The sequence below is a fragment of the Phalacrocorax aristotelis genome, chromosome 18 (assembly GCF_949628215.1).
Source record: "Phalacrocorax aristotelis chromosome 18, bGulAri2.1, whole genome shotgun sequence".
Lineage (NCBI taxonomy): Eukaryota > Metazoa > Chordata > Aves > Suliformes > Phalacrocoracidae > Phalacrocorax > Phalacrocorax aristotelis.
The window spans coordinates 5,717,364-5,729,605 of NC_134293.1; the positions used below are offsets into that span (position 1 = coordinate 5,717,364).

At 40.9% G+C, this 12,242-nt stretch overlaps 1 protein-coding gene and 1 long non-coding RNA gene across 2 annotated transcripts; both read left to right on the top strand.

The window, feature by feature from the left end:
• The first annotated feature begins 453 nt into the window (after nucleotides 1–453).
• Nucleotides 454–10,163, top strand: WSB1 (WD repeat and SOCS box containing 1). Its single transcript, XM_075112930.1, has 9 exons — nucleotides 454–613; nucleotides 1,873–2,041; nucleotides 3,026–3,294; nucleotides 4,121–4,252; nucleotides 4,671–4,771; nucleotides 6,932–7,104; nucleotides 7,500–7,613; nucleotides 8,385–8,492; nucleotides 9,029–10,163. Exons 1-9 carry the CDS (start codon nucleotides 574–576, stop codon nucleotides 9,186–9,188), a joined length of 1,266 nt encoding a protein of 421 aa, XP_074969031.1. The 5' UTR covers nucleotides 454–573; the 3' UTR covers nucleotides 9,189–10,163.
• On the top strand, nucleotides 5,667–6,645 carry LOC142066010 (uncharacterized). Its single transcript, XR_012663597.1, has 2 exons — nucleotides 5,667–5,806; nucleotides 6,446–6,645. It is a non-coding gene; the product is annotated as an uncharacterized LOC142066010 (long non-coding RNA).
• Nucleotides 10,164–12,242: the final 2,079 nt, after the last annotated feature.

Genomic DNA, 12,242 nt, shown 5'->3' on the forward strand with positions numbered 1-12,242 from the left:
CACAACAGGAACAGGGTATATTTTAAGCATGTCCCAGGGTATATTTTACAGCAAAGGCTGGGTTCTTATCAGATCGTGTGTTTTGACCATCTCTAGGAACATAACGCTGCATTTTGCAGGCGGACGGGGTGCAGGGAGAGCCAAAGCCACGCGGGAAGCCAGGAGGTGCCCAGCCAGCGCGGGCGGGAAGGACGAGGCACCATGGCCATGCTGTCAGGCGTCGAGAACCAGAGCGCTGTAGCGCAGCGAAGAGGCGTGCGGCTGCAAAACGGGGTGAGGCCAACGGTAGGGCCGAGGAGCAGAAATCAAACGAAGGGTGAAAGCGCGGGGGCCAGGGCAGGAGGAAGAGCGGGGTGAGAAGGCCGGCTCCCCGGGCACGCGCGGCTTTGCCAGCGGCCCCGTCAGCCGGCGGGAGGAGCCAAGGAGGGCGCGCCCCCGCTGCCCGCCCGCCCGCCCCGCGCTACACCCCGCGCCGCCGCCGCCATTTTGTCTCAGTCCCTGCGTCCCCGGGCAGCGGCGGCCTCTCTCGCTCCGTTGCAGGTTCCCGAGCCGGTCCGAAGGGCGGCCCCGTCGATGGCCAGCTTTCCCCTGAGTGTTAACGAGAAGCTTATCGGTGAGGGGCGGCCCGGGTCTGGGGCGCGGGTGGGGTTAGCGCCGTCCGCGAGCGGGTTCGGCGGTTCCGTGAGCGCGGTGGTTCCGCGCTCGGCCTTTTTGGGTGGCTGCGGGAGCGGCGGGCGCTGCGGGCGGGGAGCGGCGGGGCCGCCCCAGGGTGCGGACGCAAGTGCCGCCCCCTCGCCTGTTCTTTCCCATGTCGTTACACGCGGCAGCAGCGGCAGCTCGCGCTGCGGGGAGGAAGCAGCCTCGGCCCTCCTGGGTGCTGGAGCGGGCTGGCTGTGGGTTAGGCGGCCCGCTTCAAACTAACTGAAACGCATTATTCAAAGAGGCTTCCTTCGGCAGAAGCTGATCCTTCCATTAACGGGCAAAATCCTGTTAAATAGCATTTAGGTGACAGTGTGGCTGTGACAGCCACCGGCCCGCTCCCCAGCTGCGCACCGGGAGCGGCGCTGCCCGGCGCGGCAGCCCCCGCCGGCCATGGCGGCTCCCGCGGCCGCCCCGGCTCCGGCCTGCGGGAAGGGCCCGCTCCCGGCGCTGGCGGTCGCCTCCGCCGGACACCCGGGCCGCGTCCGCGGGCTCACTGCGGTCACGTAGGTCCGTGTTTTAAAGGTCAGGGCGGTGGGCGGCATCGGTAAGATCTGCCGGGAGCTGTGGACCTGCAGCCGCAGCCCGGGTTGCAGCAGGGAGGTGTGGTACGTCCACTTATATTGTACAAGCTGGTTCGTAAAAATCAACTAATCTGATCGCGCAGTGCTACCTTATTGTGGCTGTTGCTTAATTGATGTTTTCTGAAGGAGGGCAGGGTATTAAAGTATGCAAGTGCACTCACATTTTTCTTTAAAGGTAAAAAAAAATCATTACTGGGCATCTTATTTGCTAAACACTGAAGTATTTAGTCAAGTTGGAGCATAGTTCCACTGCTGTTTCTAGAGCTATAATTAAAATAATTAAAGTAATAGCTGGTTTCAGTAAATATTTGAGTTCTGTTTCTGATATCGAGATGTGATATTACTTACCTGACAACCAGGACTTCTTAACACTAAGCTGTTTCCCTTTAGTGACTTGATCTCTTTCACAGCTGAGGCGTAGTCTTTTGATTGGTTATACAGTGGCAAAACCAGTGACCCCTTCCCTGATTACCTTAAATGTCATTAAATAAAAGCAAAATAATTAACATATTGCCTGGCTCCCTTCTAACCTCTTAAAGTATGACGGCTTTTTTAAAAAACTGGAATTTCCTCTTTGTTTTCTTTTTAGCACGGTCACGCACTGTAGGAGAACTCTTAGCCCCAACTTCTCCTTTTGACAAGAAGTGTGGACGTGAAAACTGGACTGTTGCATTTGCTCCCGATGGATCTTACTTTGCTTGGTCACAAGGGCATCGCATAGTGAAGCTGGTCCCCTGGTCTCAGTGCCTTAATAACTTGTAAGACAAAACCATATGGCTTTTAATTCACGTGAAAAACTTGAGAATTTCAAAACAGGAGATAGCTTTTAATAGATTAAAATGCATGTATTGGCTTTTTAGGCTTTGACGTAATTGGGAAAAACTAATTCTTTAAAGAAATACCTGTTGTTTTTTCTCTTCCTCTGTGGCCAGCAAGAGAAACAACTGTATTTCAACCTCACAGAGTCTAGGGAGGAGTGATTTATTAATTGATTCAGATCCTCTAAAAGAAGAGGAAGTTAGAATGAAAAGGAAGTTTAAAGACTTGGGCAGATCTGGACTTCTAAATTTCCTATCAGAAAGCTACCTGGTTTTACCTTTTAGGAACTTACTTAAAGGCGATCCTCTTTCTCTATTATTCTTATTAGAATGCAAGTGAAGTTCCAGAAGACATTTTATTGTCACTCACAGGTTGCGTTGTAATGAAGCCGGTAACCAGCAGTTCCATTTTTGTAGCTGGTTACACTTCCCCTTCCCGGCAAATCCCACCTCCCCCTCCCCTTTTTTTTTTTCTTTTTTTTTTTTTTGGTCTTCTGGTGGTGAGTTAATTGGTTTTCATATGCTGGCCTCGGTATCTCCTCCCCAGTCTAAGTGAATTGCAGGGAACTTCTTGCTCATTTAGCAGAAAGTCTTAAAAATTTTTGTAACCCATTTTTCTGTAAATGCTTTTAAAAAATGTAATTTTTCACAATGGGTTAATATATCGCTCTCTACAGAGGTAATAATGTGTACAAAAGTATTAGTATTATATTGCATTAGAAGGTTTCCAGGTGTTAATAGTTTTTGACAGCAATAAGAAAGAGCTACTTCTATAAATTGGAAGTGAAAATGCATCATTGTGGACGTCCAAAATGTACATTATGGCAACTCACAGATTTCATTACATCTTAAAGACCTGTTTGTTCCATTTATCTTTCAGGATACTTTATGCTAGTCTTTTGTATTTTTTTGTTTGTTTTGCAGCTTGTTGCATGGCACAAAGAATGTTGCAAACTCTATCAGTACAAGACTTCCGAGGCAGAATAGTGACGGCGGACAGAAAAATAAGCCTTGTGAACATATAATAGACTGTGGTGATATTGTCTGGAGCCTTGCTTTTGGGTCTTCGGTGCCCGAGAAGCAGAGCCGCTGTGTGAATATAGAATGGCACCGCTTCAAATTTGGGCAAGACCAGCTTCTGCTTGCAACAGGCTTGAACAATGGGCGCATCAAGATATGGGATGTATATACAGGTACAGTATGTGAGAGGAGGTTGGCGCTTCATTGTCACTTTATGTAGCAGTAGCATCATTAACACACAGAATGAATTGCTTACAGAATTTGGATTGGGAACGCAACCTTGAATACAAATTAAGTGATCTAAAAAAAGCATGAACTCCTGCAACTAGAAATGTTGAAATACTGCCAGAGGAAGAAACAGACTCAGGTCATGCTTTGAGTTGTAAGTGATGGCAGATGATAAAGCCTCGTTGCTGCAAGATGATTAAGTATGTGCTTGACCTTGTATATATTGGTTGTTTACTCTAAAATCTTCTGGTGGATTTTAGTTTTAATATACTTTCAAACAAAGGAAACTTTCAAAACATGAAGTTGAGTATGGGGAAGGATTATGTTGATGAGGACTTTTTAAGTAAATAATTGTTCAAATGATAAGAGACTGAAATTAGGGAATCTCGATTTAGCTGGTAGCACAGCTTCTAGGTTGGGAGAGAACTTCTCAGCTTAAAAAAAAAATTAAACTAATGACTGCTGAGAAATCCATTGTTACCTTGTAAATTTAGGCTTGGAACAGAGATGTCTATCAAAAGACAAGACTTACCTTATTTCTGAGGCATGTGGTTTTAGTGTATAGATTTACAAGCTTTTCAGGAAATTGCCTCTCAATACAGAAGAGTATAAAGGATGGATGCATCTGCTTCTTACTGTAGGGAGCATTTCTATGAAGAAAATTTGGCTTTACATGCTGTAATTTTGTATTCTGTATTTGTATCCATAAAGCGCTTGATCTGAATAGAAGTACAGTCCTTCATTTTAAATTGTGGTGTTTTCATGTAACAGGAAAACTCCTCCTTAACCTGATGGACCATACAGAAGTTGTTAGAGATTTAACCTTTGCCCCAGATGGCAGCCTGATTTTAGTGTCTGCGTCCAGAGACAAAACACTGCGAGTGTGGGACCTGAAAGATGATGGTAGGCATTTTGAATTTATCTGCTGGCACACATAGAAGAAATATCCACATACTCTCCTCTTCTATTGCTCTAAACTCAGTTAGGTCAGGATTTCTTAAAAAATATTAAAAAATTAACTTTATTCTATTAGTCACTCACTCTGGAAATGCTCTCTGGAAATTCTTTGTCTATACATACCCTAAAGGTATCAACTGGTATTGGGTTAAATTTAAAAAGTGCATGAAGTGGCCTTTTTGAATGAGGACACAGGATTTAGAGGCTGCATGACAGAATTTTTATTTCTGCATAGAATGACTCTGCAAGATGATGTTTGGAAAAATAGTATAAAATTTTATGAAGGAACAACTAATTTGGAAAAGCTTTTCAACTTGAATTTGTAATATTTAATCACTTCTTACAGGAATGTCTTTCTTTTTAGGAAATATGATGAAAGTGTTGAGAGGACATCAGAACTGGGTATACGGTTGTGCATTCTCTCCAGACTCTTCTATTCTCTGTTCTGTTGGAGCTAGTAAAGCAGTATGTGTCAGAGTTTCTTGTTCATTAAATCTACTGAATTGTGTGCATAATCATTTTAAATCTAAGCAACATTAAGCTTGTGCTCGGTGTCATGAACTTCTAATGTTTTATGATGATGTAAAAGTGCATGAAATTAAACTAGCAAATGGTGCATTGAGACACTGATTTATGAATTGAACTTGCACTGCTTTTAGTTGAAAAAACTGTAAGCATTCTTTGAGAAATAGTTCTACACCTCTGCACATGTTCATAGTCTAAAACCAAAGAAGACTAAAGCTTCCAGTTTTAAAACATACTTAGATTAATGCATAAAACTATTTTGTTATTGATTTTATCCTTTCTATTTCCTGCTCAATGAAAAGGACTTTTCAAAGTCTGAGCCAGTCATGGTATCCTGCTGAACAAAAATGTTTCTACACGTTTTCCAATACAAATGGTACTCGAGTCTAAAAGCTCTAGAATGAAGAACAGCATACTGGTTTTGTTTTCATCCATATTCTAATGCCCTGTTATAGAACTGAAAGCAGTGCAGGTAAAGCACATATGCCATAAGCTGCTTTCCTTGGCACTGAAGAATTAGGATAAAACAGAAAGGGGAATTCAGTCTAGTTACAGGGGCTTTGTAGGTAGCTTAATGAAGCCTAGTGATGCTGAATAAAAAGCACAATCCAGTCATTGGGTACCACTTTACATGGATGACTGTTCAAATGCATTTTGTACTTTAAATTATCAGTGCAGATTTGACAGAGAATAGTTGAGGTCTGGGGTTTGGTTTTAATTTAACTAGAGCAGATGTGGATGTATACATTGAATTCTTTAGGCTGTGTGTTTTCCATAAGCTTCTTGCTTTCCCTGTCACAGGTGGTGGCAGCAATATTGGTGTGATTGAGGTTAAGCTGGCACCACTCACACAGGAGCACAATGGTGTTAGCTGGGCAGAAAGAGTGGCATCTCTGGCTACCAGGCTGGGGGCGAACTTTACCGTAGGACGAAGTAACCTTGCATTCGACTGCAAGGTGTACTGTACGTACGCAGGTGCTGGTTGATGTCCACTTTCTGCTTTCTTTCTTTCTTTTTTTTTTTTTAATAATTTTCACAGCAGTGAAACACACTGACTCCTAAAACTTAGTTTCCAGTTTAATGGAATGTTGGGGTCTCCTTGGAGCAATTGGTCAACACGTTTATTACTGATTATAAAATGGTTCAGTTTTAGGAAGTATGTGAGGCACTAAGGCTATGTTTGCTTTGGTCAAACATATAAATTTATCTAAGATGTCAGTATTTAATCTGTGCAGTAAAACTGAGTCGGGAAAAATCAAGGACCCTAATGAGCTCTTTTAGGGACATAACCTCTTATGCTAAAAACTTAAGTTTTCTATAAAATTATGCTGCAGTACATAGATTGTTCCTATTAAGTAATTCTGCACAGTCTTTATTTTTATTATATATAATGTACAACCGCATGTAAAATTCCAGAATACTATAATCTTTTATAATACAATAAGCAATTAGCTGGTTAAATTGTAATACTAATGTTGTTTTTTACTGTTGACTTGATTTAAAATGCATTAATTCTTTCTAATAATGTGGTTAGACTTCCCTGTTGTTTTGCCAAAGACATAACTTTTGGCTGTGAAAATTCTCTTTGCTTGCAGTATCTGTTTCTCTTCCTAGGCTGACGTTGGTGATCCAAGCCAATTGTAAACAAGTGATCTTAAACTCAAAGGGATGCCACTGGAGTAACAATATGTTAACCTTATATTTTCTGTCTGTATATTTCTTAAAATTTTGGTAGTTACTGAAAAGAGGGAACTGTAGAGTTTAACCCTGTTTATTTTTGCATATTTTAATAAAATAGTTTTGTAATACATGAATTTTAGTAAGCTACATGGTTAAACTGTGTTGCCTTTATATTATATTTTGGCTTATTTTGTTAATAACATTTAACAAACTTGAGTTAGAACTTGCATGTCTGCTTTAATTATTTTTTAAAAACTTGATTTTAATCTGAGTATGACACTGAGCATATTTCTTAATTGTAGTAATTCATAATGCCTGATTTTAATATAATCCTAAATAAGACTAGCAGCTATACTTTAAAAAGTAAATGCTTCATTGCATTTCTGAGCAGAGCTATAACATTAGCTTATTTAATTGCAGGTGTTCCTCTGGGATATGGATAAATACTCCATGATACGGAAACTTGAAGGACATCACAATGATGTTGTAGCTTGTGAGTTTTCTCCTGATGGAGCTTTACTGGCTACTGCATCTTATGATACTCGAGTCTATGTCTGGGATCCACATATTGGAGTTATTCTTATGGAATTTGGGTAAGTAAAGTAGTCAAATCTGGAAACTTTCTCCTAGAGTGACAATGACTACCAAAAAATAATGTTTTTTCGTATTTAACTGATAATTAGACTTGGGAAAAATCTTAGCGGTGCCTGATGGAAATCCTAAAGGGGCAGAGCAGTGGAGATTATTCTTCTGTCTGAGGAAAAAATACCAGTGCTTTAAATTCTAATGTTTACTAATTTAAGCATCTTCAACAAAGCTGAAGTATTCAGTACTACGAAAGATACAGTAGTTTCATCTCCACCCCTGATTTCATAGTGAGATGATCGATCCATTTTTTTCTTCCTCAGCTTTGCTAGTCATGGCTGAAGGAAACACTTCCATAGTTCTTAAACGCTCTGCTGTTGGCTAAGTGTCTCTCTATCTCCAGGCATCTGTTTCCCCCTCCTACTCCAATATTTGCTGGAGGTGCAAACGACCGATGGGTCAGATCAGTATCTTTTAGTCACGATGGACTACATATTGCAAGCCTTGCTGATGATAAGTAAGTATGAGGAAAGGTTTGTTACACTCCTCTAACTCTTCCCATATAACGTGAACTTTAAAAAATTCTAAGTCAGCTTGTTTTCTTTAACTGAGAAATTACTTCTGATGGTCTGGATAAATGTAGATGGGTTGTCTGGTCTATGTTAATGTCCATTCTGAATGTAGAAATAATGAGTTGTGTACAGAGTAGATGATCTGAACAACAGAAAAAGAGGGGTTGTAAACACGGAGAAATGTAAATGGAGTTAATAATGCAGGCAAGTCCTTTGTATTGTAGTAGGTCCCAAAGCAAGAAAAGTACTCTGTGATCTAGTATTCAATTTCTGCTAACACTATTTTGAAGAACTATATTTTAAGAATATGAAGAATGCTTTCTCAAGATGACAGCAAAGTTATTAAACTATCTACAGGAGAGTTTTAGTTTTTTTAATTAAGACAGGCATTGTTGGGATTTCCTAGCATATATGACACTTGAGAGAGATTGTCCTAAATCTGCAGTTCAGGTTATTGCTTTCTGCTGTTGAAGACAAACTTTTATTTTAATTGGCAGTTAAAATGGTTGAAGAAGTAGAGATCAAAGTATGTATCAGGAATGAAGAAGTCATGGTGTTTCAGACCAAATCTGAAACACCTTGCATGCCTATTTAAATGTTTATTAAAATTCCCTGAGCTCTCCTTCAGACTAGTTTCTTTTGCATTGTCAGAGAAAATATCAGGCAGAATTAAATGTCTACTCTGATAACTTACTACTTTGTTCTTCCCTTTTCAGAATGGTAAGATTCTGGAGAATTGATGAAGAATACCCTGTACAAGTTGCACCTCTGAACAATGGGCTCTGCTGTACTTTTTCTACTGATGGCAGTGTTCTAGCTGCAGGGCAAGTATACACTTTTTATTTCTTCTTAAAATATTAAGGTAACACAAAAGGTTGAAAAGAGTCGCTATGTGCTCTAAAAATCTTCAGTTGTGACCTGCAACTTGATGCCTCTGACTTGGTTTTACTTCTGGTACTATTTGTTTAAACATGCCTGGAATAGCGGTAAAATCAAGAAGCTGATAAACTCTTATCTTTGAGAACAAATAAAAGACAGACCTACAAACATTTGGATTGGAAAAAGACCATTAGATAATCAAGGGCACTTACTCTGTTTCAGGTGGTATACTTAATAGCTGTTGGAAGATCTGCTCAGGCCTGTCACATAGATAATCAATATATTGCTTATTGTGCTGCTATAGCTTAAAAGAAGAATTGGCATCTAGTGTAAATGAGCGTGGAAGAGCTAGAACTAAGCAATAGGAAGTCCAGAGCACATTCACCCTAACTAGCAATGTATGTGAGAACTTGTACTAAGTTGAAATCATTCAGGTGGGATAATTCTGGTGTGGCTTTTTGTCTTCGGGTTTTTTGTGCAGGACACAGGATGGCAGCGTGTACTTCTGGGCAACTCCAAGACAAGTGTCCAGTCTCCAACATCTGTGTCGCATGGCAATTCGAAGAGTGATGCCCACCAGCCAAGTCAAGAATTTGCCTATCCCATCAAAAGTGGTGGAGTTCCTTTGTTACCAGATTTGAATTTAAAAGGAAAAAAAAATCAAACTGGCAGGTGGCCCAGCTGCTGAAACTGGCTAAACACTTTAAAGAATCCTCAAACTTTACAGCCTTTAAGCTTAAAACTCTACAGGTTTCCAGGAGCTATTTAAAGTGATAACCTAAATACTATTTTGTCAAAATGCCTGACAGGTAATTTTTAAAATATTTATAGAAAACACAGTAGAAGTGTTCCTGGTGTTTTCAGTTTTCTAAAATGTAACTGTGAAAACATGTACATATATAGACATAAGCTGCTACATGTTATCAATGTACCGTTAAAATTGCTTTTATGATTTTTACTGTGTATCATATATATATTGTTTTCGTAGAGCCGTCAGATGCATCTGTGCTGTAAAGTGGAAGGATAGCTATTATTCTGGGACACTGAGTTAGAAAAAAATATTGACTTAAGGAAGCTTAACTGTTCTGTATGTATGTACATTGGTTGGGGTTCAGGAAACTGATCCACAGATAATTCCTGTTAGTTTATTTTGTGAAGAGTTACAGCGTGGCTTTTTAGAGCAATGTATGGTGAAGGGAAGCAAGTTAAGGTAAGGGTTGGAGTATATCTAATGTAAACCCAGGAATGGTGCTGGTGTGTCAGCAAAAGAAGGCCTGAAGTTCCAGAGCAGCAAACCAGGTTAAACTTCAGTATTGGGCAGTCTTAAAGAAATATTTCCTTAAATTTCTAAAAATCTTGACTACTGTATTATTGCCTGATACTTTGTCTGTAATGAGAGAAATTTACAGACTCAGTTTCTTGTTCTTTAACCCTATAATATCTCTGTGGGGGTGATTATTGGTTGCTGGCCAAAGATAAGCCAATTACTTGGTTTTGCCTTCTGTTATTTATCTGTACCTGCAGATATAAAGAATGTATGCATTGCATAAAATGCCTGATTATATATATATTTTTGTTGAAATTTTTTATTAAAAACTTGTATAAAAGTTTCCTGATATCGCATCTGGTGACTGGTTTATCACCTTATCTGCCTGCAGCAGTTCTAGCAGGAATCTGCTACCGCAGGACTCTGCATAGTTTTCCTTTTCAGGACCACAGTATGCTCACCTGGGTGAAACTTACTGTGGGGAACAACAGCAAGATCTTCAAATCTTATATGGGCAAAGGTCAAAAGCATACATGATGTAAGTATGCCCCTGCTCCTGCATGGTGCAGGATGTAGGAAATGGAGTTCTGCTGCAACACACGTCCACAGCAGCCACAGGCTGTAAAGCTGCGTAGGCGGAGCATAGCTCTCTACTCCCTCCCCCCTCCATAGCACTGTTTTGGTAAGCCACTGCTTTGTCATATCAAGTATTACATAATTCATATGATGTAGCAAATAGGGATTTTGCAACGTGCAGTCAGGAGACCCAAATCCTTTCCTCACAGGGTCAGTGGCTCGTTACAAATTAACCACGCTACAGAATTGCCAGCTACCCCAGTTCGCAGGTGGGTGACAGGCATGAGAAGGGCTGCAGATCCTCTCAGAGCACAGAAGCCTTTGCTTAGGAATTAAAAGTAATTCCTGTACCTGGGTAGGACGCCTCAGGGAAGCAGCTGGCACTTCCTGAGGGGCTGATTTCATGTTCATGATGATGGGTGGGAGACGAGCAACAGGAAGGCTCACCTCTGGGCAGAAGCACTGTTCTCCCCTCCCACACCCCATGAAGTGGCAGAACAGCTTCCATGCTCCTCCCATCCCATTAGTGCGTGCCTAGAAAGAGGGGACCCTTCCAGCAGCTCCAGTGCTGGTGGTGAGGAACTCAGGAGGAGAGGTGAAACTGGATAAGAGGACTGACAAGAGCTGTTATTCATTAATTTACTGCCTATGGGCTAGTGGCAAAAGCTCTCCAGAACTATCAGGCTCGAGTCATCCCATCAAAGAAGCTGGCAAGGGTGCTATGCAGAGAAGGCATCCTTTTGATGATACCTTGTTTACACAAATCTGTTAAAGCAAATATTTTTGGTTTTTCTGTATTACATTGTTTATTTGGACAAGAGGACAATCAATCTGGACAAGGCCAGGTGATGAATCATCACAACCCAATCAAATCCAGTACAGTTAAAAGTGTCTAGTCACCATGACATACGGCTTTGCAACCTTTGGTAACTCCTTTGTATTTGCATGGCACATCACAGACTGAATTTAGTATGGAAGGAGGATCTGCAACTCCTGCTCATCTGTCAAAAATTGAAAGGAGATTCCATCCAACCCCATTTGACTAAGGAATGCATCTTTTTACCTTTTGCATGGACAATGCTAACTGCCTGCCTTACTTCCACCAGCTTAGCCACTATATAAAATAAGTATAATGGAAGAAATTATTTCATTCTCAGGCATGCTGTTAGCATTTTAAGAGCCTAGAATGTCTTGAAATTGCAAAGCCACTTTTCTACTTCAACAATCTGGTCTCACTGGCAGATGTCTTTTCTGGTGATGGCCTTGTTTTCTTGGGTGAAGTATAACATGTCTATGACAAGGCAAAAAGAACTCTTACAGAGCACAGCCCAGCAGGCCTTCGCCTGAGAAGACTATAAATATCCCTGCTGCTCTGTGTCTATATTGGTACACTGTCAAGTGGCAACACTTGCATGTCAGATTCAGTGAAAAAGAGAAGTAATGTGGTATTTCAGTCTCTTTTCCATGTAACTTATTTTAGTTGCATATATACAAAAGAAGAGAGACAACTGCCAGTAGCAAGCAAGCAGTCTTGTCTTCTAGAAAGCTCAGCCCAGACACCCAGGCCTGCTTTCCAGGAAGATTTCCCTGAACATGATTTCTGGTGTTTACAAATATATAAACCAAACATGTTTATAAACAACACTTTATACTGTTTCCAAGCACTGTAAATCAATTTCCCACTTTCCAAGGGGTACTATAGAACAAAACCAACAGGACATAATTTCTTCAGGAATTAAAACCCAGCTTGCAAGGAAAGCATAGAATCATAGAATCGTTAAGGTTGGAAAAGACCCTTAAGGTCATTGAGTCCAACCACTAACCTATCACTGCCCCATCCACCACTAAACCG

Bases quoted from the DNA above. Each gene is read 5' to 3' on its own strand.
- WSB1 (XM_075112930.1), top strand. From the start codon at position 574: ATGGCCAGCTTTCCCCTGAGTGTTAACGAGAAGCTTATCG. The intron at 4,772-6,931 runs GTATGTGTCAGA...ATTTAATTGCAG, and splicing joins CTGTTGGAGCTAGTAAAGCA to GTGTTCCTCTGGGATATGGA. The intron at 7,614-8,384 runs GTAAGTATGAGG...TTCCCTTTTCAG, and splicing joins GCAAGCCTTGCTGATGATAA to AATGGTAAGATTCTGGAGAA.